The sequence below is a fragment of the Mustela lutreola genome, chromosome 14 (assembly GCF_030435805.1).
Source record: "Mustela lutreola isolate mMusLut2 chromosome 14, mMusLut2.pri, whole genome shotgun sequence".
Taxonomy (NCBI): domain Eukaryota; kingdom Metazoa; phylum Chordata; class Mammalia; order Carnivora; family Mustelidae; genus Mustela; species Mustela lutreola.
In genome coordinates, this window is record NC_081303.1 from 37,593,414 (window position 1) to 37,619,186 (window position 25,773).

General features: G+C 52.1%; 1 protein-coding gene across 1 annotated transcript in view; it reads right to left on the minus strand.

Annotated features, from left to right (window-relative positions):
• Positions 1-22,181: 22,181 nt before the first annotated feature.
• CNIH3 (cornichon family AMPA receptor auxiliary protein 3) overlaps positions 22,182-25,773 on the minus strand; it is a 91,641-nt gene continuing 88,049 nt past the window's right edge. The window contains exon 6 of the mRNA XM_059146632.1: positions 22,182-24,377. Within this exon, the coding sequence (XP_059002615.1) occupies positions 24,350-24,377 (28 nt within the window). The 3' untranslated portion in view covers positions 22,182-24,349. The remainder of the gene's footprint in view (positions 24,378-25,773) is intronic.

Below are 25,773 nucleotides of genomic sequence, written 5' to 3' on the forward strand. Positions count from 1 at the left end.
TGTCCTGCCAATTCTGTCTTTTTCCCTTGGGGGTGAGAAATGTCTGTTTTAGGGATCTGCTTAGGTCTGAGTGTGTGACTGAGGCTTGGACCTGCTCTTGCCTTTAAAGTTCAGATTGCCAAGGCTAGTCTTTCCCTATCTTCCAAGCTTAGAAGGCTGGTAAATCTCTCTTACTTTTTTTCTGTTTTTTTCCATGCTTTGAATGATTTTAGATTTGCCTCCTTATTCCATCAAGCATTTAGCTTTGCATGAAGAATCAGGTGTGGAACTTAGGATACAGAGTGAAGATGAACTAATTTCTCTCGAAGTCCCAACCCTGTAACCTAGTTCTGTGTATTGCAGAAAATCTCTTTCCTAATCAGAGAGTAGTTCCTTCATCTAGAATACAAAGTGTTCCTTGGCTTCCTCTTACGCTTCCATACACCCATCAAGCAAGTATTACTTCAGTGTCTGCCGTGTGCCCGTCTCTGTGCTGGGTTCTAGGGGGCCCCGGGGTAGATGACAGCCAGTTACCACATGGGTAAGCAAACCAACCCTCGCTGAGTTATAACGCATGACACAGCCAGGGAGAGCCCAGAACACCGTGATAGCTCATTGCAAGAGCAGACAATCCGTTCCCTCAGCTCTCTGAATTTTCATAACTAATAATATACTATCCCCTCCCTAACTCACTGCTACTCCTGCCTGTTTATTCTGCCAGGTGGGAGTAAGAACGCTTTTTTCCCCCCACTTAGGAATATATCACATGGTATGATTGCTTTAAATAACATGAAATAGAGTGATTAAATTGTAAAGAATTGACATTCTGATGTTCCAAGACAATTCTATTCAAGTGTTCTTTTCGAATTCTTAGGAACTATTTGTAGTTTTATAGCTTTCTCCAAATGCATTGTTCAGTTCCCCCAGTGGCGTGTTTGTGGGCAGCTGTGTTCCCCCTGAGACCACAATGCCCTATATGCATGTTTGTGGGCATTTCATATTTTTTCTGCTATTGTAATCAGGATCCTAGGTTTTTTCATGTTTTCGAACTTGTTTTTAATGTCATAAAGGCAAACTATTAATTTTTATGTATTTACTTTTATGTAAGTTACATATTAATTTTTATGTATGTACTCATCTGCTCTGCTGAGCTCATTAATTCCCATCCCCCCCCAAGTTACCCATTTCAGTTTTCTACAGATGCATTCCAGTCTGCAGACAATAGGCTTGTTCTCTTTCTTCCCAATATTTAAGACTTCCTGTTTCTCTGTCCTATTTGTATCAAATTTGCCAGACTGTCCAGAAAAATAAATAAAAGTAATGGTGATTATGGGCTTCCTTAATTTGTGTCTGGTTTGGTGAAAAGTTCATCAAAATTTCACGGTTTCATAGGCTACTTTTTAATCAGGTTAAGAAAGTATCCCTCTAGTACTAATTTTTAAAAGAGCTTTTCTTAGGAACAGGTGTTAGATTCTTTATTTCTGCAATCTGTTGTAATTTTTTTTTCCTAGTGACTATTTGTGCAAGATAATGATTTCTTTAGATTCCTGGCAGCTGCACGAGTCACACTTGACAGTGTCATTGCCTGATGTCTCTCTAGAGACGGCCGTGGCGTCCTTAGGTACTTTGGCAATTCTGGAAAGGGCTTAACCTTGGAGTCATCCCCCCTTGGAAGGGCAGAGATGGCTCTGTGGACTCAAGTGGAAGACACTCTAGGCTCCAGACAAAGAGATCCAAGTCCCAGCAGACACCCAAGTGAGGACTGCCACAGAACGTTGTGCAATCTTGGGGGACACACATTTCCAGGGAGAATGATGAATGGATCTGGGAATGGAAGGGGAAATGCATTTTTCAGTGTCACCGAGTGGCAGCCAATTTGGGGGCACGTCCTCCTTCTGCTCTGCAATGTTCCTGGACCTTTGTGTGGTTTGATTGAGGTCTGGTCGGTTTGGCTGGAGGACGTGGCAAACATCAGCGAAATATGAAATTAACCTTGACCAGAACATTTGGGTCTGGTGTCTGGTCGGCGTGGAGAGGGCCTTCTGTGCAACATCTTCTTGCCCAGTCTTGGAGGCTTCTGGTAGCTGCATTCAACAGCCCTGGCTTACTCAGCTGCCCATCTCGTGGGCAATCACTCAACAAATATTTACTGAGCACTGCTAATGTGCCCTGCATTATGCCAGAGTATTTTGAAATGTAGGTTTTATTGTTTTCTGGTGAGGCCAACGGATCAGGCAGAGACTGTCGTGGACATGATCGTCTGCTCCTAGTGGTCCCCAGGAGGAGGGAGCATGGTTCTGTGCAGGGCCCCACAGGGCATACCAGGGCCAGTCCGCGGGCAGAGAGGGCAGGAAACATGGGCAGAGAGCCTGTGATTCCTGTGGAAAGAAGCAGACTGGGGATTGGCTACTTGGAATGATTGCAGAGGACTTGGGGTGGGGGACCAGGGCCAGTGGACAGTGACCCGAAGTGTGCGAGCCCCATGAGAGCCCAGGTGCTGGGGCCTGGCTCGGGTTTGGTTGGTGGGCACATGAACGTTGCTTCTGCGGGCGGGTCCTGTACTATCTCTAGGAACCAGTTATCCCTGCGAGGGGCAGCCTCCCCAGGCTCAGAAGAACCCCAAAATGTAAAAAGGTAAGAAAATACAGAAACTAAAAAGACGTGGTCAAAGCGGCAGAGCTTACAGGGAGAAAGAGAGAGGTGGCAAGCCATGAGAAAGGGTCAGAGAGATAACTTGAGGGAAATGCAGGGGAAACCGGGCTGATACTCCATTGATGTCCCTAATAGAGGTGACAATAGGCCAGGCCACCACCGAGTCCTTGAATTAACAGAAGAATAAAGCAAATATGGTGAAGAGTTAACTGGACTCTCTCCCCTCTGGGGGCCTCACCGGCTTCTACTCCTCCACCATTCCAATTTTGCTCTTCCTGAAATGGATCTAGGAGAGAGACGGCTCCAAGGATAGAGCCCAGGAGAGTTTGTAAACAGGGCCGGACGGGACGGGCACCCTCCTGACCACGGGCCCCTCTTCAGGTGGCTCTTGGGCACCCCCCAAGCTCTCCTTTCCTGTGTGGCTCCTCTCCTGGAGGCGTGGTGGCAATCTGCCCCCCCGAGGGATGCGCAGAGGAGAGTTCAATTCTGTCGTCTTTTCGGGCCACCAGAAGGCTGTTCTCGCCGTTACTTCATGAGTGGACCGTCCAGACTAGTTCCTGCCCAACATCAAAGTCCAGCAAACACAGTTTGACAAACCAGAGTGTTGTTAGGAAAGAATGGGACCCAGTTGCCCAAATGTTCGTTCAGAATAAGACATCTAACCGAGCCTTGGGTGTTATGTATTTTTATATGTTCTCACAGGCAAGAGCACAGCGTCAGCGGTCCTCTTTGGGTTTATGGAAGGAACGGCACGAAGAGGTATACCCCTCAGGAAACCGCTATCAGAGTAAACATCCTTCCATGACCCGGGTGGCTGACTGGTCACACTGGCTGATGGTCACACGACCATCAGCATGTATAGACTTTTCCTTTTGGCCAGTCTGCTCCAACATTCACAAGAGCGTATAGGGCAGAGTAGTGTCAAGAAAGCGGAGAACTCTGTATCTGGCCAAGACTGTTTACATCACCAGGGGCTACATGCACAGTTCCGAGGCTCAAGAAGACTCGTTCAATTTTTAGCACCTTGGCGCAGAAGAAGAGGCTGGGCATCTGAGACCTTACGTGGTCGAGAGGAGGAGGGTTGCACAGGGGTGTTAAAGGATGTTCTGTTCTCATCGTGCATCTGAACGTAGGGCCAGCGTTTCCAGATGTTCTCAAAGACAATCCTCCCTAGAGCCCACCCAAGTGACTTGACCCCTTGCGCCCCGCCCCCCACTCCTGGACCTAGTTCTCTCTCTGGCATCCTCACTGATGGAAATGCTCTGGCCTCTCCCACCAGGTGCTCCCACGAACGTTCCCTTGGAATGAGAGGGGGAAGGACACTCAACAGGTTCTCCTTCACAGTCAGGGAGGCGATGCTGTCACTCCGTAATTTAATTTTTTTTTTCTTTATAACTCTTCTCATCAGTGTGGCAACATTGAAAAGGCCAAGATTAGGGTGTAGCTCTTGGAAAATTGTCCATGGAGCCCATCTGGCATGTTGCAGACCAGACCCTTGCTCCGGGGGTATGAGGGTTGGCGGTGCTTGGGGAGAGGAGACAGGTGAGATCAGTCTGCAGAGGACTTGACCAAATTATCCGTGCTTCTCCGCAAAAATTCAGAGCTCATCCTCTCAACTGAGAATCAGCTTGATTCTCATCCTCTGGACTCCTGTAATATTCAGTTTATCAGTAAGTCCTGCTGAGGCTACTTGAGCATGTCCCCAGATCCAACCACCCAAACAGCCACCTCGCCGGTCCAAGCCACTACCAACGGTAGTGATGGTCTGGAAGACCCATGTATCCTGTCCTGTGACCACGGTAACAAACCACCACGAACCTCATGGCTAAAAGCAGCACAAATTCATCATCTGCAGCAGATTAGCAACCTGATGCCACGGGCAGCCTTATGGCCCCATGCGTGTAAAACAGCATGTTCATGGGTTTGGGGCTGAGGACGCGGACGTTACTGGGAGGCCCTTATTTGGCCTCTAATGTGTCACTCAGCTCCTTTCGCCCCTCACATCAGTCTCCTCTCCACACAGCCAAAGGGACAGCATGAAGCCATTTACCAAACCACCTCACTCTGCTCAAAACCCTCCCGGGACCCTGCTCCCCACTCCCACAGTCCCCAGCTCCCCAAGCACCATGGAGATTCCCCCATGTGCAGTCCCGGCAGCCCCAGCACCATGGAGGTCCCCACCCCGCAGTCCTGCACCTGGAGCACTGTCGAGGTCCCCCGCCCTCCAGCTGCAGGAGCAGGTTCTCAAGCATGGAACAAATCCCATCACTCCTGGCACTGACCCTACTACGTCCAGAGGAGTCAGACTGCACTCAGGCGCTCTGGATTATTCACAATGTCTTCATCTGTGCCCCCGGCGGAGGTTGGTCGTTGCTTTCTGGTTTCTGTGTTACTGTGTTATCTGTGTTTGGTTTTGCTTTGTAGAATAGATTGTTGGAAGCTTTGCACCTTCTAGCTCACAGAAATATAGCTAGCATAGAAATGATTTTTGTCTTTAAAATTCGGAAAACAACCCATGCCTTTCTACCTTTTCAAATCTCAGTGAGTCTTCAGTTTAGCACGGCCAAGGGTAAGGCACCCCGTGAGGAAGTCTCACGGAGCAAGCTCTCAGAAATACACGTGGTTCATTGTCATGCTCCAGGACCCTTCCCCGTCTGTGTATCCACTTACTCTAGCCCAAATACAATATAAAGACTCTGGTTACGGTGCTCCCTTCTGATCCGGGGCTGTGTGGAGCCTGAGCCTCGAGCTGTTTCCACCGCCAGGGCCACCCGCTGGGGTGTCCAGACACCCCGCACTGGTGGCCAAACAGCTGACCCCGCTCCCAGGGTCCTTCACTCTAGCAAATCGTGCACTAACCAAAGGCCTGGGTCACTTTCCAGACTCTGGATGCGCCAGGAGACGCTTGGCCAGTCCTTCCCAGCCCAGGACCCCACACAGGGTCTCTGACGGGCCAACATGCAGACCTGGAGGAATTGGCCACGGCACCCCACACGTCAGGATGGTGCCTTAGTCAGGCTCTGTAACAAAACACAGGCCCTGGGGCTTGAACATCTATTCCTCATGTGTGGGGAGGCAGGAAATCCAAGGTCAAGGAACGAGTATGCCTCCTCTCTAGGGAGAGCTCTGTTCCCAGCAGCTCCCAGGCCTCATTATGAGGGGATCAGTCCCATCGCGATGACTCTCCTGTCATTAACCCTCACTATCTCCCAAAGGGCCCAACTCCTAACACCACCACACTGGGGTTTCCAACGCAGTTGGATTTGGATTTGGGAGACACAACGCAGTCCATAGCAGATGGGTACGCTTTAGTTAGGAGGAGGTCATTTCCACTGCAATCTGCCAGAAGAATCACTATTCACACACACACACACACACACACATACGCTTTTATTTTGATTAGAAGCTACTAACTTGAAACTGACATTCTGATATTCTCCCCAACATCATATTTGCCAATATTTATAAACTCTGCGAGAAAGCCCTTGTGAGGTCTGCTTTCAGAAAGAGCTTGAATCTGTTACAAGAGAGTGTTACATCTAGTCCGTGAACATGACCCCAGAACAGAGCTCGGGAGTTCACTGTGTGTCTCGGAACAAGACTTTGCTGCCTAGAAGAGAGGACAGGAGCAATTTCAGAAGCTTCCATTGTCACATCATCTGAGGATCTTTGCCAACTGACTAACCCACATACTCCCCATCAGTCCTGGGCTCCCCTCGTGCTTCTGACATCCCAAGATTAAGATAGAGTTAGTTATATACACCTGTTTCCATGCACTTGGCCTGCATTTGCTTGAGGGTGAAGGGAAGCCTTCCGGGCTCCTCTGCATGCACCCCTGTGTTCTCAGAGTCACTTCAGTGGTGTCTGACCTCACAGCAGCACCCACGGTCAGCACAGTGCATGCTGCTGGTAAGGGCACCATGCACCTTCAGAGATTCATGGGTAACCCAAAACTGGCCTGTCCTGTGCTTCCAGATTTCCCTTCTCTTTGAACTCCTCAGCTCCATCTGAGAAGTGCTACATAGCGGGGGGATGGGTTGAACTACAGGCCCCATAAGACCCCGAGCTCCACGACATCACACAGGTGTAAGCGAGCACCTGTGTCGGGGGAGCCCTGGCCCCAGGCCACACACAGTGGAGTAGGAGAAACGAGAGAAGCACAACCTATGGTCCATTATTTGGTGCCCAGAGTCCTGCCGGAGGTGAAGATGGGTCCCCCTGCCTCTGGTGAACCCAAGTGGAGCAGTGAGACCGGAGCCAGGCAGAGCGCCTCCGAGCAGAGCAGGTGAATTTGGAGCAAATCAAGGAGGCCCCTGGGAAGTGGTCGACAACGGAGCTGGGACAGCAGCCAGTCACCTTTCTGGGCCGCTGATCATGGTGGGGTCACCATCAGGAAGCTGAAAGATCAGGGCCCACGAGCAGGATGGGACCACAGTGGTTCTCAAAGTGGGGGCCTTAGTCCGACAGCACCGGCATCGCCTGGGAATGGGGAGAAATGCAAATTCTCAGATCCCAGACCTGCTGACTGTGAAACAAAAGGTGGGTCCCAGTGTTGCTAGCAGAATGGCACCATAGGGAGGCAACAGTTAAGCCCGCCTTCCTCCACTTCAGCTCCCCCAGAAAGTCACCTGGGCAGCCCACCCTAGACCACATGGGCAGAATCTTTGAGGGACAGAGCGGGGCATCTGGCTGTCTTTTTAGAACTCCCTGGGGAATCCCAGTGCTGGAAAATCACCAGCTCTAAAACCATTCCTGAGAAGTCCTTTCTCAATGAACGGCCATAATATGTCCTCACCGACTCGAGGGTTGGAAATCGTGGACAGAGCACGTGCTCCTGCCATCCTGGCCCCCGCCTGTGATTCCACGCAGCCCTGACCGGGGAGGGTTATCCAGAAAACATTTTTTGGGTTTTTTTTTTTCCTGATTCTTTTTTTTTTATTCTTTTTTATTTTTTATAAACATATATTTTTATCCCCAGGGGTACAGGTCTGTGAATCGCCAGGTTTACACACTTCACAGCACTCACCAAAGCACATACCCTCCCCAATGTCCATAACCCCACCCCCCTTCTCCCAACCCCTCTCCCCCCAGCACCCCTCAGTTTGTTTTGTGAGATTAAGAGTCACTTATAGTTTGTCTCCCTCCCAATCCCATCTTGTTTCATTGATTCTTCTACCCACTTAAGCCCCCATGTTGCATCACCACTTCCTCATATCAGGGAGATCATATGATAGTTGTCTTTCTCCGCTTGACTTATTTCACTAAGCATGATACGCTCTAGTTCCATCCATGTTGTCGCAAATGGCAAGATTTCATTTCTTTTGATGGCTGCATAGTATTCCATTGTGTATATATACCACATCTTCTTTGTCCATCAACAGATGAGTGGATAAAGAAGATGTGATATATATATCCAGAAAACATTTAACCGCATGAACTGACCGCACTTACCCAACACTTCTCCTCTCCTGCTCCACGGCTGGCTGACTCCTTGGCCGTCAGGCTAGAAGCGAATCCTCAGAAGCGAGTTAGCACGTGCTTTCCTGAGATCTGAGATCAGTGCGATGCATGTTGAAGGCAGCTGTGCTGGGGACTCGGGGATGGCCTGGGAGGGACCCGGTGCGGTTCCCAAAGAAGCCAAGAGTAACAGGTTTGTCATACTCGCTATGTGATGCTCTGAGTTTGGTCTCCCTCGGGGCTTCATTTTTATTGTCTGCTCAGCATTTCAACCTGGTTTCAGTTTTTCATGCTTCTTTATTGAATTCCAACATTATGATGCTCTCTCTGCTTTTCCCTCTTTTCTCTGGCAACGGGGTTTGGTTCCTCCGGCTCTTCCCCTCGCCGTCATCCCTCACACGGTCCGGGAAATGCCGCGTAGACCTGATGTGACACACGCTTGGGACTGGGCCTTGCTTGGGTGAAACCCATTCAGCATGACCTCCAGCGACAATCGCCATGATAATTGTGTACAGTTATGGACTAAGTGTGCTAACCGAGATTAAGTGCCTTTCATAATCTCTTCATGCTTCCCATCAAGTTTAGGGGCTGCTTAATTCAGCCCTTCTTGTAAACGAATTAATCCACAAGCAATATGTGCTTTATAGGCTGACTGATTACCAAGTTTATCCAGTCTTTGCTAAGCTCAGCCCAGCTGGGCAGAGGCAAGGTCCCGGGACAGCAGTGCCCACCCAAACCCCTGCTCCTGCTCCTTCCTCCCCTGCCTCCTTGCCAGCAGGTGAACCAAGCCCCCCTCCCCTGACAGTAAGGTTTCTGATGGCTTCTCTGTTTCTTCTTTGAATGATAAGAGATGGAGAAGCAGAAATAAGCTCCAGATCTTACAAAAGCAGTCTCTTTATGCTTCGCTCTCTGCTCCCCGCTGCAGGACGGCTGGGGGAGGTTTGGGGATGGGGACCCCAGCACAGCCAGACCTGTAGAAGTCAGGCCGGTGGGGGAGGGGTCCCAGGAAGCCACAGGCCTTCCTGCTCTGTGTCAGGTAGCTCAAAGACCTGCCTGCACCCCTCCCTCCTGCCCCGCCTCAGCCCAGCCCCAGGCCCCACCAGGTTAAAAAAAAAAAAATCTGTGCTCTGCATCACAAACACCCTTGGGGGACATTCCCCTCTATTCTTGGCTATTTCTTTAGTTCCTTGCACTTCACCTCATCATGAGTAAACTGGAGGCAAAACTAGCCCCCACCTCAAAGGAGTGCTGGGCTGGCCTAGAGTTGGTGTGGGGGGAGGGGGAGTAGTGGTGCAGCTCCCTCAGCCCCATCGCTCAGGGTGTGGCACATGCTGCTTGGGATAAGGGGCAACACCTCTCCTTCAATTTGGGAAGAGCAAAATGGCCGTGCTTGGCCCATGTGGGAATGGAACTGGCTGCTCCTGGGACAGACCTGCCCTTGAAGGAGGGAAGAGGCAGAGAGGAGGGAGAATCTGGATCCACCCAGATCCACCTATGGAGCCCAGCCAGCTGCATTTGGAGCTCCGCGGTAGGAACCGGTAGTGTGGTGGCCTGCTGTACCGCCACTGCCGGTGACTGTGGAGATTTTGTGCTTCCCACCTCTTGGATTCTGGGTTTTTCAGGGTTAGGGGTCCAGGTTCAGGGTGGAGAACATTCCCACCAGGGGACACACAAAAGAACTACTGAGCTGAGTGTAATGGCCCAGCTAGGGCTCTTGGGGCTCATGCCGAAAGACTTGGCAAGAAACAGAGTCACTCTGTCGGCAGGGGAGCTGAGCCTGACCAGCAGGAGCGGGGAGGGCTGCTGTCCATGGCAGGGCACAAGGAATCGGGGTTGTCAGCTTTGCGCCTCTTGGCACGCCCCTGACCAGTTTTTATCGTAAACGGATGTATTCAACCACGGCCAAGGGCCAGTCATTTGGGATGAGGGTCTTCGTCCCACACACAGATTGGTGGAGGGGTTGGCGGAGGTGAGGGAGGCGAAGACCTTCAGTCATGGCCTCAGGATTAGAGACTGTGCTGAGCTGCCGTTCACCCTCCGACCTTCCTCGTATGTGCTTCTGGCCTCCTGGAGAAGCCACTTCCAGAAACCAAATGAGGAAGATGATGGTTTTGTGCCCTCCTCCCCTCAATCCTGCGCAGCCAGGAACTGCTCTGGGGACTGAAGGACTCATCCCCTCTGCTCACAGCCCTTTCCGGGGATTGTCCATACTGCACCTTGCTGTCCCCCAAGGTGACCCCAAAATCTCCCAAGGCAGCCTGGACCCAGTGACGGGCACACAAAGAAGCAGAAACACCCGCATGCACCAAGGGGTCCACTGAGGCCTTTGGTAGGACAGCATCACACAGCGTCACTTTCCCTCTGCCAGCCCTATGTCAGCTCCCCTCACCCCTCCCCTCCCTCCACTGCGGGCTGGCCCCCAGAGGAACTCACTAAGAGACTTGCACAACCAAATCCCCAGCTTGTGCTTCCTGCCACAGACACCCCTTTTGATCTCATGGGAAGCCAAGTTCTCCAGTCTGGCCTTGTAGCTAAGGTCACTGTATATATGTAGCTAAGATGGTTTCTGGCCTACGTCTAACTTATTCTGGCCTAGCCTGAAGCCCATCACAGGATCCAACTCAGCTCTGGACTTTCTCAGGGACACGGGGGATGACATGCAATACAGAGAAATGTCTAAGTCGGAGTGCAACCAGGTCAGCGTGAGGGAGACTTGGCCCAGAGCACCCCCTTCTCACTCACCCTGCTTCCTCGGGCTCTTGGAATCAGCCCCTTGCGAATGCACCTGCTGCTGGCACAGCCCTGCCCTGACACCTCCCCTGAGAGGCCCCCCCAGACTCTAACCCCTTGTGTGTATGCCCCGTGCTCCCACAAAGACACATGCTTCAGCACTGTCTTGAGACTAACCTTCAGGGGTCGTTTCTACATTTTGTCACGAGAGAAGTTTCTAGGAATGTGCAGAACACGGAAGAATCCATAATAAGAAAAAAAAAGTCCCATTATTTGGTGGGGGGGGGGGGGTCAGGGAATGACTGGTTTGTTATGTTTCTTGATTGTTTCGTGTTAATTTTATTTTTCCAGGAGTATTTCAAGATCTTTTGGGAAGGAGAAGTTTGACTCACTTATCTTGCTTTCTGTTTTTCTTTCTTTCTTTCTTTCTTCTTCTTCTTCTTCTTCTTCTTCTTCTTCTTCTTCTTCTTTTTTAAACCTTCACAGCATCTGTCAGGGTGCCAGGGAACTAAAAAAACACTCGGTAACTATAGTCAGAGGATGGTGAGTGAATTCCACATAGGGCCACCACCCAGCACAGCTCCCTGCTCACCAGAGCTCAATGGTGTTTGTTGAATGAGTGAGCGAGCCTCCCCCCCCATCTTGGAAAAGGCTCTTGCTTATCCACTCCTCTTATTTGCCAGCCTGGTGAATACGAAAAACAATATAAAAAGAAGGAATGAGACAAAAATATACAAGAGTGGGATGAAATACTTGGTATTTAAGTGATTTCTCAACGTTTTACCGGGGAATTCCGGCTCTTATCCTGTCTCCTTCGTTGGCAAAAGGAGCTGGGCGTATGTTTGAAAGGCCTTTCCTCTACCGAGTCACCTTCCAAAATCCCCCTTCCTCAGGTCACAGGAAGGCAAGCCGCAAGACGGGAAATTCAACATGAAGAACAGTTGCGTATATTGAAATGCCGGTGTCCAAGAGAAAACCTTCCATGAGACTTTCAATCCTTTTAGCTGCTGTCTACACAGGCGGACTTTGGTTTACTGAGGGGGGCTTTAAGGCAAAGTCTACAGCTTCACGTAGTGATGGCTGGCTCTGGCTGACATGCTGATCAATTTGCCTGCTGTGCTGAATATCCCCCCCTAATTTAGGATGCTGTTCCCATGCCTTCCAAAGAACTAGACCCTAGAGCTAGAACCAGAGCTAGAACGTGGAAAACTAACACAGGGACCAGTGACATTCCACGGAAAGAAACTCCAGCCAGGAAACCCTCAATATCACTCGAGCTATCTCTTCATTTGTGAAGTAGGAATGTGATTTGGAATTAATTGTAATCACTTCTGCAAAGCACTTCACACAGGAAGTGTGAGCCCTGTCAGTCACGGTCACTGTATATATATTATTGTGAAATATGTTGTTGTTGTTGTCGTCATTGTTGCTGATGTGAGGGACAAGTCTGCAGGCAGGGGTCTGAGTTTCCGTGTGGGACCATGAAAGAGATCTCAGCGCCTGCCTTCTCGGCTCAGCCCCACTGGCCTCTTGCTTGCAGATGCTCATAAGGTTGAGTCCATGCCCTTAAGTCTGTGCCTGCTGCAGCCAACCTCCCAGATGGCCCACCACCACCCCCATGTGCTGTCCCCTCCACCACTGAACCAGGACCCAAAACACAAGGGGTTTCTCCCTCTCCCCTGAGTCATCTGGAGGATGCAGTGAGGGGAGGCCCATGCCGTGAGGAACTGAAAGCCAGGGCCCCCCACCCAGAAGCACTCACGTCTTCCAGTGACCTCCACCCAGCCAACACCTACACAACTTCAAGAGACACCTGATGCTGGAAGGACTCAGCTAAGCCACCCCCAGATTCCTGGCCCTCAGAAAATGGACGTTGGTTGTCCAATGCAGCTAAATTTGGGGATGATTTGTTTTGTACCAAGAGATAACTCATACACGCCTTCTTGCTTAAACCTGATTGAATGCATAATCTCAAGCCAAGGTCCTTACTTCAAGAATGTTAGCTTAAGAAATGGAAAGGCAGGGGTGCCTGGGTGGTGCAGTGGGTTAAGCCTCTGCCTTCAGCTCAGGTTCTGATCTTGGGGTCCTGGGATCAATCCCCACATCGGGCTCTTTGCTCAGCAGGGAGACTGGTTCTCCCTCTCTCTTTGCCTGCTGCTCTGCCTACTTGTGATCTGTCAAATAAATAAAATCTTAAAAAAAAAAAAGGGAAATAAAACTGTAATAGCTGAAGTTTCTCATGCTCTTTTTCTAGTGACCCTAGTTTTAGGGATGATGACTCACCTGCCTGTCTGTCATTTCCCATCTCTCACTCATCCATCCAGGCCATGCCTTAAGATTGGGGTTTTAAGATAGAATATATACAAATAAATAATACATAGTAGCAGGGGGAATCCTTTTTCTTTCTAGAATTTCTTTTGGGAAGTTTTCTTCACAAAACTGTTTTTGGGGGCACCTGAGTGGCTCAGTTGGTTAGGTGTCTGTCTTCTGCTCAGGTCATGATCCCGGGGGTGCTGGCATAGAGTCCCACATCAGGCTCCCTGCTCAGTGGGGAGTCTGTTTCTCCTTCTCCTGTTCCCCCTGCTTGTGCTCTCTCTTTCTCAAATAAATGAATAAAATCTTAAAAAAAAAAAAGAAAAGAAAAGAAAACTGTTTTGACCACCTAACTTGGGGGAAAGTTAGCCTCTGGGGCATGATTTTTTCAATATGAGACTGTAGTGTGTGTGTGAGTGTGTGTGTGTGTGTGTGTGTGTGTGTGGTGTGTGTTGGGGCCAGGAGGGTGGCAAGTCACATTTATTTGTGTATCTTCAGAAGAAACACAAGAGGGAGAGGAGAGGGTGAAGGACAAACACTCCATGCTGTTGTTCTTTCCCTTGCTCCCCCTCATCTTATGTAAAATTACTAAACTCACAAAATAAGTGAGGCATATGAATTAGAGAGAAAAAAACCATGATGGTGCAAGCCTCTGTGTTCATACCAGTGAATTGGATTATGGACTGTCCAGACAGCAGGAGAGAGGAAAAGGAAAGGTTGGGAATACAGAGGAACTATGGGATGGCTTTCCGAGTTTCACAGAGCTATAATATTAGGGGGTTGAAACACAGTTGAATCTCTGAGGGCTGCTGAAGACCCAAAGTACCTTGGTTGGATGGATGGGTAGGTGGGAGGATGGATGGATGGATGGATGATGAATGGATGGATGGAGGATGGATGGATGGGTAGGTAGATGGATTGATGGACAATGGATGGATGGATGGATGGATGGATGGATGAAAGGATGGATGGATGGACGGATGGAAGATGGATGGAGGGGTGGGTAGATGGATTGATGGATGTATGGGTAGGTGGGTGGATGGATGGATGGGTGGATAATGAATGGATGGATGGAGGATGGATGGATGGATGGAGGATGGATGGATGGGTGGGTAGATGGATTGATGGATAATGGATGGATGGATGGATGGGTGGATAATGAATGGATGGATGGAGGATGGATGGATGGATGGAGGATGGATGGATGGGTGGGTAGATGGATTGATGGATAATGGATGGATGGATGGATGGATGGGTGGATGGAAGGATGGATGGATGGACAGATGGAAGATGGATGGAAGGGTGGATGGATGGACAATGGATGGATGGATGGGTGGATGGATGGACAATGGATGGATGGATGGATGGAAGATGGATGGAAGGGTGGATGGATGGACAATGAATGGATGGATGGATGGATGGACAGATGGAAGATGGATGGAAGGGTGGATGGATGGACAATGGATGGATGGATGGATGGATGGAAGATGGATGGATGGGTGGATGGATGGACAATGGATGGGTGGATGGATGGATGGATGGAAGATGGATGGATGGGTGGATGGATGGACGATGGATGGATGGATGGATGGGTGGATGGAAGGATGGATGGATGGATGGATGGAAGATGGATGGATGGGTGGATGGATGGGGGATAGAAGGATGGGTGAGTGTGTGGGTGTAGGGTGGGTGGGGGGATGGGTGTGTGAATGGATGTAGGATAGATGGGTGGATGGCTGGATAGATGGGTGGATGGATGGAAGATGGATTGGAGGATGGATGGATGGATGGATGGGTAGATGGATGGAGGATAGATAGATGGATGGATGGGTGAAGGATGCGTGGCTGGATGGATGGAGGATGGATGGATGGAGGGTGGACAGATTGGTGGACAGAGAGATGGGGTGGATGGAAGATGAAAGAATGGATGAAGGATGGGTGAAGGATGGATGGAGGATGAATGGAGGATGGATGGATGAATGGATGGTTGGAGGGTAGATGGATGGATGGATGGATGGGTGAACAGATGGGGGATGGATGGATGGATGGATGGATGGAGACATCCCAGGCAGAGTAGTAGACAGGTGTCAGTTCCCTGAGGGCTGAGGACTGCAGTTTCATTTTATTCATTTTTATACACTCAAAGTTTCACGTGACAGACATTTCATAAAACTTCATGGAATAGATAAGTGGGTAAATAAATAATATACAAATGAATAAATAGATGATTTAACTTTCAATTACTAATCTAATATATGCCCTCCATGTCTGCACTCACTGTGTGGTTATCCTGAAACTTGGGAATTTATTTCATACGCTTACATGTATTTCAAGGCTGTGGAAGATATTCTTCAGCTCAGGCATACTTGCCGCAAAGCATGCTTACTGCTTCCAGCCGGCAGCACCTTTCCTCCTGGTCCACCAGACAAGCATTTAAGCTCTGTCTTCCCCTGAGAGATGCAGAACAGACATGGCATACACATCCAGCCTGAACAGAGCAGTAGCTCTCACCATCGAGCTGGCTTGTGCTGATAACTGAGTTCCGAGTCTCTTTCTCGGGTTTCTCCAGGGTTCTGCAGTGGGACCTGCCATTCTTTCACACACATCTGAGCGGTTCTCATCATGGGTTACACATGAGAGCCCTCTGCCTACAGTGTCCCGCATCGGCCACAGGGGCTTTCCCAGCCACGCACACACCACACGTAACTCCAGGGGTCTACATTGGAGCAGCAGCGGTCACCGATCTTAACTCAGTTTGCTTTTTTTTTTTTTTTTCTAACCACACAGAAAACCTCACTAAAAGGAGATCATTGCAACACCAGCTGTTAGCTCCAGAGCAGTCCTGTAATTACCACCTTGCTAGACCTTGAAGTCCTCCTACACACTATGTCATGGTTCTGAGTTCATCAGAACTTATGAATTATTTGCAGAGATAATGAAACCTATCAGATTACCTTTCAACTTCATCCGAAAGGAAATGAACTGGCAAGGAGACTGTAAGGACTTATGAGAAGACTTTGATGTCCTTAAAATAGTCAACCGGCTTCCTCCCTCTTCTGCCCTCCGCCTTCCCTCCCCTCCTGTTCTGCTACTTCCTTTCCCTTGTCATCAGAAGCTTAGAAGGGTAGGAGACTGGAGGGGCCAATTGGGAGAAAAAGTGTGTGTGTGTGCACGCGCACACATATAGGAGTGTGTGCACATGCGAGTGTGTGCAATTGTGTGTGAGGTGACTGTGCACAAGCGGCTGACTCCGACTCACAGGGAAGAGACCCCACATCTTCCTGCCTGTTTCCTCCTGCCCCCCCCCCACAACACCCACTGCCACAGGTGAGATTGTAGAAGTCAAGCCTCAAGGATGAAAGCCCACCAGAATGGATATCATGAATAAAATTATTACTGCTCCTTTTCTTTCCTGTCCCCTCTCATCGCCCAGAAGGCTATTTATGGATGTCCAGAGCTAGCCCAGAACTTCCTTCTGAGACCTCACACGACTACCTCACACCCTCTCAATGACCAACGAAGGGTCAGTCCGCATGCCCGTGGGAGGTGCTGCTGCAAGCTCAGTGTCTGGCGTCAGGGCACGTCTCTGCGTGGGAGGGCGAGTCTCCGCGTGGGAAGGCGTGGCTGCACATCTGAGCTCCAGGCCCATGAGCAGCACGCACTTGACCCTCCCCACTCTTCCCCACCGTTGACAGTGCAGACAACCAGAAAGGCCTCAAACAGGTGGGGCTATGGGACAGAGGGCACAGCCGCGGATGAGCTCACAGGAGGACAGGGGACCAGAAGCTTCTCCCTTGGACCATGACTTGAGCCAGAAATAAGCTCCTCATGCTTATCTAGGGTCTACCAGTACCCATGTGCTTGCTTGCCTGGGAGGTAGGCGTTGGACCAACGGCCCACTCCAAATGTGACTTGCATGTTGAGCCTGATGGTGCCACATGTGGACCAAGAGGAAAGAAGAGTTTATAACTGAGGTGATGAGTCTCAGCAGGGCAGGGCAGGCTCCCATTGGGAGGGCTGGAGAGCCAGGAGGTGTCTGGATTTGGTGTGATGGGGGTGGGGGGACTAGAGTGAGGAGTCCCACACACAGGCTGGGTTTTGGGCAGCTGGAACTCTTCCTTGGTGTCGAGGGAGGGAGTGTGCAGACCCTCTCCTCAGCCAGCCCAGATATGGGAAAGAGGAGGAGGGGCCAAGGAGGCCTGGAAGCTGGCAGCAAACACACATGGGAAATGGAGTCAGTTTCCCTGTTACACCACGCCTGGAACTGCCTGGACTCACAGGACACCAGAACCGGACCCACGATCCACATTACCTGCTCGAGCCTGGCCACTCCCCTCCTGGGGACCAGGCCTCCCAGCCCCAAGCTGGGTCTGAACAGAGGGCCTGTTGCATAAGTGACTGGGGCTAACGTCTCTCTCACCGTCCACCCACCATTCCCACCCTCGTGCTGGGGAGAGGGGGGCCACCAGACCCCTGTCTGCAGGAACGCTGCTCAAGGGCTGGACTGTAGCTAGGGAGCAGCAAGCAGAGGCCTGGCTCTTTTCTCCCTCCAGGTTTTCTAAGCTGTTACGAGCAGGGAAGGTGGTGGCATCGAGGGTTGGTCACTCCATGACTCTGGAGAGCCACCATCCACTCCTGTGAGTCTGGGGCTTGTGTAGAACTACTGAGCCCAACAAGGTACATCCTGTACACGACTGCACAAGCCTCCACATTCCTCCCAGGACACCGGTTCCCACTGACTGGAACAGCTTTCTCTGCTTCCTGCTGATTCCAGAAGGGACACAGAATTTCACTCAACGTGTATTTACGGCTGCCTAATGAGAACTGAGCCAGGTCTGGAGCTGCAGAGTGAAAGCCTGTCCTTGTGGAGCCTGTAATCCATGGGATCCTGAATCCAGGCTTTTCCAACTTTTTTCTGCATTTGAATTATATGGATTCATTCTCTTGAATACCATCGTCCAATTTGGGGCAAGCCCTACTTTTTCAGTTGTTTCCCCCTGTGTGAACCCCTCCAACCTGAATACACGCTCATGTCTCAGGCTGCCCTGGACCCAAGGGCTCTGCCCCACTCCTCCCCCAGAATCCCCTGGCTGCATTTCCCAGAGAGTGCTCCACACGCCAGCCTCCACCTGGAGGCCTGGACCGGAGCTCCCTGCACCAATGAGTTGGGATGGCTTGTGGTGTGTTTAGCCCTGCAGGCTTGCGGGTGCTTGACCACAGATCTCTGCTTCCACCCACCAGTCCTCCACGCAGAGGGCTCTCTGCAGCCTGTGGAGCCCTGCACATCACCTCACCATCACACTCACTCCCCGTGCAGCTGTGGGAAAGGCAGACCAGCATCATGAGGCCCCTGCCCAGCAGCATTTCCCCGAGAGTCTCCAGCTCGGTCCGGCTGTTTTCACTGTTTTCCACAGTCAGAACGGACAGGCCCAGCAGGGGGACCTGATGGGTGCCTTTTATTCTCATTTAATGTGGGGACTGGTGTTTAATGGGTTCTCTTTCCCCCAGGTCCCCTGCTCTGAATCTCAGCGATGTATTCCTAGTGGAAAGGTGATGATGTTTCTCGGAGGTGCCAAGCATCTCCGAGAGGGCCAGGGTCTGCTGCCCAGAGCCCAGCCGTGGCATTGGGCAGAAACACTGTGGTAATCTGTAAGTCTCTCTGCCGGCTGCCAGTCACTCCAGGAGCCAAACAGCATCCGGGTGCTGGTGCGTCTCTCCACCAAGAGGTGTGTGTTTGCCCCTGAGGTACCTGGTCCAGCAGGAAAGGGGCCTGCCCGGAGGAGGCGGGCACGGAGGAAACGCAGCCCTACGGCTGGCCGGGAGCAGACACCACACTCACCAGCCTGCAGAGCTGAGCAGAGAAGAGCTGTGGTTCCCAGGATTATTCTGTGTGTAAGGCACACGGCAGGCACCCCGGAGACACCCTAGACCCTCCTCAGCCCCCAATGGAACAGATAACATGTGGAGTACAGTCAAGATCACCCCAGCATTCACATAGGATGCAAGCATCCAACTGCAGGACCTGGAAGACCCTTGGAACGGGACCCACCCTACAGGAAGGAGGGTGGCCCCCAAGGTAATTCAGGGGCACCGGAGTCCAAGTTCAGAAGCACATTCACACTTGGCAGTATTCCAGACCTTCCAGACTTTCAGCTGAGAAGTCCAATCACCTCTCGGGGACAAAGCGCATAAGTGAGAGCTGCTGGTGTCACTGCTGGGGTGGCGGGTCTGGCCCTGAGGGTCCTGGACTCTGGGCTCTGATGCACATGGCCTCAGCAGGGCTGGCTGCCAGCTGCCATGGAATTGCCGGCTCCTGGAGCATAGCTGTACTGCAGCCGTGGACGTGAACCCCGGGTACTGGTCAACATTCAGCACTGGGCCCTGGGGTAGCACGCAGGGGAGAGGAGGGCACGCGATCCCCCGCAGGTGCAAATGTGCCCACCGCAGCCAACCTCCAGCTCCCAGCCTCAGCCCATAGGGATCTCCACATATGCACAGCAGACAGAACCTTAAGACCACAGAGAAGGTAAAATGCCATGAAATAACCAGGAGGTGGTGAGCTTTGACTATACGTTACCTTTGGAATAGGATTTATTTCACTGTGAGCTTACACAAGCGGTTTTCATAAAGGCCGTGTTCAGAGCAAGAGCCCTTAGAAATGTAGCGAGCAGCTTCCACAGCCCAGCGTTCTGCCAGCTGGGAAGGAAGACTGGGTGGGCATCGCACAGCAGCCGAGAGGTCAAGCACAGGAAGACACGCCTGGGGTGCCCAGAGCCATCTGGGCCGGGGTGAACAGGAGCAGAAATGGTCATGATGAGGTGTGGGATGAATCCTGGGAGGCCCTGCGCTGCGGCCTGCTACCCTGTCCCTGGCTCCTGGATATGGGGGCCGCCAAAACCCAATCCAGGGTATGTGCCAGTGACCACAGTAACCGCAGCCCTCCGCCTAAGCCTCATGGCCCAGGCGGCTGCCCTGAGACCGGACCACTGTCACCAGCACGCTGTTTGGAAAGGAGGAGCCCCAGCCTGGGAATGGGAAGGGTTTAGAAAGGGGTCTATGCAGGGTGCCTGGGTGGCTCAGTGGGTTAAGCCGCTGCCCTCAGCTTGGGTCATGATGTCAGGGTTCTGGGATCGAGTCCCACATCGGGCTCTCTGCTCAGTGGGGAGACTGCTTCCCTTCCTCTCTCTCTGCCTGCCTCTCTGCCTACTTGTACTCTCTGTCTGTCAAATAAATAAATAAAATCTTTTTAAAAATTAAAAAAAAAGGGGGGGGTGGTCTGTGCAATGGCCAAAGCACCTGCTGGCTCTCTTCAGCTCTCCCGTGGGAGAACAAAAGTTTCTCAACAGTGATAGCTTCGGTCAACATTTGTGCAATGGCCAAGCCTAGAAATAGGAAGCAAAGGGGAGATCTTGAGAGGCTGAGCTCTGTTCCCCGGGTCATGTGCCAGTGACAGCCAGCTGCAGGACTGGGGGATGGAAGGAAGGCAGCTGAGGTCCTATTCTGAGAAGTTTCCTTTCAAGTCTTAGAGGGCAGGAGGGGAGCCAGGCGCTGAAGACCAAGGTGTGCCCAGCCTTTTGCACAAGACTTATGCACATAACTCACTCTGATGATCACAATGACACTGGCAAGGGAGGCACTCTTGCCCCACCTTAGAGGGGAAAGCTCTGTATCAGAAGGATCGGGAAGCTTGCATGAGACCCAGTAGATCAGATCCTCCTGAATGCTGCCAGGTCACATACCCTGAGCTACTGGCTGTGGGGACGGGAAATGCGCTGGCCACACTTCTGGGATAGTGCCTGTCCCTTTCTCCCTGTTCCGTCCCTGTCCAGCCGCACCCCTTCAGGACTGCAAAGTGGCCAGAGCCCAGCAGACAAACAGACATGGGTTGGAGTCCAGGCTCCCTGCCTCCCAGACAACTCTCCCTCATGAGATGTCCCCCAGCTTCGGTTCTGGAACCAGACCCGGGGACAGCTCCTACTTCGAGATACTCATGTGGGGTTAAGTGAGACTGTGCGCACGGCGTGCTCTGCATGGGAATGCCCAGGGCAAGCTTTGGAGGGCAGCTGTCTCCGGCTGGAGAGCACGGCGCTGGAGAGAGGGGTTGAGGTACTGTGGCCGGAATGCGGAGGCAGGCAGGCAGCTGGTCCAGGTGATGTCCCCTCCCCACCGAGATCCTGAACCTGGATGGGCACAGGGCAGAGTGAGGACAGTGAGGGCGACCCTCCCACAGCGGGGGACCTCTTACCTGACTTCCCACATGCAGGGCACTTTTCCCAGTTCTCTGCAAATATGTTCACATTTAACTTAACGAGTCGGGCATGAAAAGGACATGGGGTTTTTGAAGTCAGACGACCTGCCTGTAACCATCTACCTGACTTATCGACATGAAAGTAAGTGACCCCCCCAAGGTCCCGCTCTGCCTCTTTGGGCACAGCCAGGCCAACACTCTGTGTCTCCGAGGAAACAGGAATCAGGTCCCTACAGCCCCTTCCCCGTTGCCTGTGCCCCGAAAGCCTCTCTCCAGAGTGGCCAGAGCTGTGCGGGGCAGGCAGAGCTGTCTATCAGTCAATTTGGGCATTTACCCAGCGCACTGTCCCCTGTTCCACCCTCCCCCCTGCCTGTGGTCATTTTAGTGGGATGAAAAATGATGGAAAAAGATATCCCAGCAGGCAACGTTACATGGGGGGGAGGCACATCTGGGCCTGGATGCCAGTCCAGCTTTGCCCACCCCTTCCACGCTGAAGATCTCTGAGGTCCCACCATGTCCTCATCTATAAAATGGGGAGGACGTCGACCCCACAGTGCTGCTAGGAGGGGAGCGCCTGGAGTAACGTCCCACACCTCGATTCAGAGCTGTGATCACCACCTGCCACTCAGGCGCAGCCCCAAGCCCTGGTCTGGCCCCGTCTCTGAGGCAGACTCACCCACCGGAGCTTCCCTGGCTTCCTCGTCGCTAACATGGGGTTAAGAACACCCACCTGCTTTGTGGAGTTGCCGTGAGTCTGGGCACCCAGCATGGCTCTCACCCCCCGTGGTCATTATTAGCTCTTGCAGGACCCGAAAATGGCTGAAGGTCCTGACAGAGCAGCCGCATGGGTTCCTGGTCACAGCTTTGGGGAGGGAAGTCCTGGGGTGTCCGTGCACTCACGGCTCTTACAGCGTTCAGAGGACCCCCTTAGGGAAGAACCCGCCACGATAAAGCAAGGCTGAGGCTCACGCAGGAGGAAAAGAAAACCCGGCACTTTGTCTATAACTCTACATCTTTAAGTCTCCCTATCTCGAAAATTTTTATGCTCATCAAACCATCCCAGGAGTCTAAGCTACTTCACTCGCTGGCTTTCAGGGGTTGGAAAGGACACAGGGTCTTTGAAGTTGGATGACCTGGGTGTAAGGCAGGTCTGTGGCGGCTGTGTGACTACAGGTAAGTTGCTTACCCTCTCTGAGCTTCTGCTTCCTCACTTAGACAACGGGAAAAAGGAAACTATTGACCTCCTAGGACTGTGAGGAAGGTCAAACAGGAAGCAAAAGGAACCTATAGAAGGTGATGTTCTAGGCAAACGTGGACTACCTTTTACTGCAAAGAGAAGGCAACATTCAAGGTTCGGTCTCAGGAATCAGAACCTTGGGAAGTCGGTGCATCCTCTTTATGGGTCCAAATTCCCTACTTCCATTTTAATGATTTCTGTGTACTTGTGTCTGCTGCTATGAGCCCCATGGCATCTTTCTGGAAGGAGGCAAATTAGGAAAGCAAACAAGACACTCCGGCGTGAGAAGTGTGGCGGGTCACGCCCTCCAGCAGCCTGTCTTCTCAGGAATGGGTTCAGAGATGGGGCCAGCCAACCCTCCAGCTACCCAGCCTAGACAAAGGGTCTCTGCTTCCCAAAACACCACCCGGAATCTCCTGGTTTTATAGCTTCAGGCTCAGAGCAAAAAATCTGTGTTTTGTTCTCTGTACAATTTTTAGAAGCAAAACACCTTTTGGAAACTTTTTTCCTAATGCACCAAGCTCGCAGAGCCCAATGCAGCCTGTATCGGGGTGTAAACAAGACCAGCCAGGTAGGCGGATGGGACGCCCAAGCTGCCACCGCGCCTCAAACATAACGCACGACGCGTCACACAAACACCATTCATAAACCTGAGTCACAGGCCTCGGACGGGAGCTGGGTGCAGGTATAAATAGCCTGTACGTGTCAAACAGAAGAAAGGAAAGCAGGGTCGGGGAACAAGGTGGAAATCATTGTGCCCAATTTAAACATCAAACATCTCAGCCTTGTCATTGTTTACAACGCTCGAGAACAACTCCCACCCAAAGAGGGGGAAATGTCGAATGGAAAATTCTCAACCAGTGGATGTCCCCACGTGGAGCAAGCAAACAGAAGGAATGAGGAAGCAGCACATGACTGCGGAGTCACTTCCCGGCCGCCAGCCGTGCGGCCACAAAGCAGGCGCTGCCGCATTTTCTGGACATGTGGCTGCTCGGGGTCCTTGACACAAGGCAGCTGGACACGGGGGAGCCATCCATCGGCATTCATGGGTTCCGTGATGCTTTTGGACTGACGGCTGAAGAGTACCGTTTGTGGGGGCCAAGAGCTAATACTTGGAACCTGTGAATGCTTTACAAAATCGTTCTTCCCTCGGATTCCCACCTTCCCTTGGCTTTGGAGATAACTCATGACTGACGTACAGCCCCAAGCTGCATTCCTGGCATGGCCAAGCTGGCTCTCTCATGGCAGAGCGTGGAAACAGACAGCCTGCGGGCTCAGGGACAGTTGGAGCCCAGAGGCAAATCCGTGCACCCTCCAGGCTGTCCCACGGGGCATGGCCAGCGGTCAGAAGAAACACGAGAGGCTCAGACAGCCCACGACACCCTCAAGGCTCAGCGGGTCCCATACACTCGGCCTGGATCCTGGGTCAATCTGTTCTGGGCAGGCCCCATGCAGCCTGCCAGCTGCCCCTCCCGTGGTCTTGGGGCTCTGTGTGCATGGCACGGAGCTGTCGGAGAGGGGCGTGCACTCAGGAGGCGGCAGTCCTTGCCCAGGAGAGGTCCCATGGCCCAGAAGAGATCGCGACCTGAGCACAGGCTGGGCAGCGATCCCTGCACTCGGTAAGCTTGGCCCACCGCTGCTGCAGGAGCCCACAGTCCACAGTTGTCTCTCACGCGTCCCCATCTGGGCCTGGCACCCGTGAACTCCGCCTTGGAGGACGTGCGTGGTCTGAGTTAAGAGCTCACTAGCGTGTAGATCATGCTGAAGGCAGAGAGAAAAGGAAGAGAAGGAGTGAGCAGGAACCTGTGAGGGACTCAGACTGACCCTCACCCGAGGGTCCTTCCCCACGCCGGACCCCGTGGCTTCTTTCTCATCCCAGTTCTGGAGCCCCACTCCTTCCACCCCATCGGACTACACCTGTGCTGTGAGCGCGTACCGAGTCCCTCGGGTGGTGGATGTGATTGCTGTAAGTGCAGGGTGTCACCCTCACCCGCGTGGACAATCTGGCGGCTGTTCCTCCTTCCTGCAACTGTACAGCAGGTCCCTGGGGTGGGGCACGAGAGGTTCTCTTCCTGCCACCTGCCATGTATGCTTCTGTGATGCCGCATGATACCCCAATGCTGGGGAGATGCCTGTCACCCCTGTTCTGAGGACCGACATGAATGCAGACCCTCTGGGCACAAAAACGACATGGATTCTGAATTGGGTCACTCCCTACGTGTTGAAAACTCTGGCTTTTAACCGAATCCAGGCACTGAGCATGCATTAAGAGCGTGTGTCCTAAGGTTGTGCCCCGACTCTACCAGGGAAGTAGTGACGCAACCCTATGCTTTTAGCAAGGGCTGCGGTCTAATTCTGCAACATCAAGGAACATTCCATGACAAAATATAACACTTTGCTCTCCTGGCACCAAGAAAACAACTACCTGTTCACATAAGAGAGAGGAAGAAGGATCATCTGAGAAAGGAAACCAAGGGAAGTTACTCTGTTTTATATCTAACCCTATCCAGCTTCCGAGGCCTGGTGAGCTCCTCTGAGCAGCTCAAGTACCATCTCTGAGAACCTAGTAACACCTGTGTCCACGGAGCATGACTGGCCGGACAGAAGTTGGAGGGTCTCCCTGCACTCGGGGTTGGGGGAGAGATTGCATGAGAAGTGGATCATTCAAGGTCACAGAGGACAAGGCAAGGAGTCACATCCCATGGCCAAAGCCAGTGCTCTCTCCACGATGACACCGAGTGAGGTCACGGGTGTCCTATACCCACTCTACTCACTTTCAGACTTTCAGTCACTCATTCAGCATTTATTGAGCGCCTCCTGCATGCCAGGCCCCGTTCTCGGTGCTGAGAGAGTGCTGACCGTGCAGACTGACACCTGCCTGGAGGGAGCACAGAGCCCAGCTTCCACAATAACGAGGAGCTCGTGGGCTCCTACTGTGCACCACGCTCTGGCCAGGGCACCGCAGACACATGGTGAACGAGACCTGCAGGGTGCCTGCCACCAGGTCAGCCGGTGAGAAGATGCTCATACAGGGAGAGGAACAAACATGAAGGAGGAGGCAGCTGTGACCTGGAGGAAGGGGCAGGGGACTGGTGCTACTTCCCCCTCCTGGTTTGACAGATGGTTATCTGTCAAAGGTGGGCAGGTCACCCACACT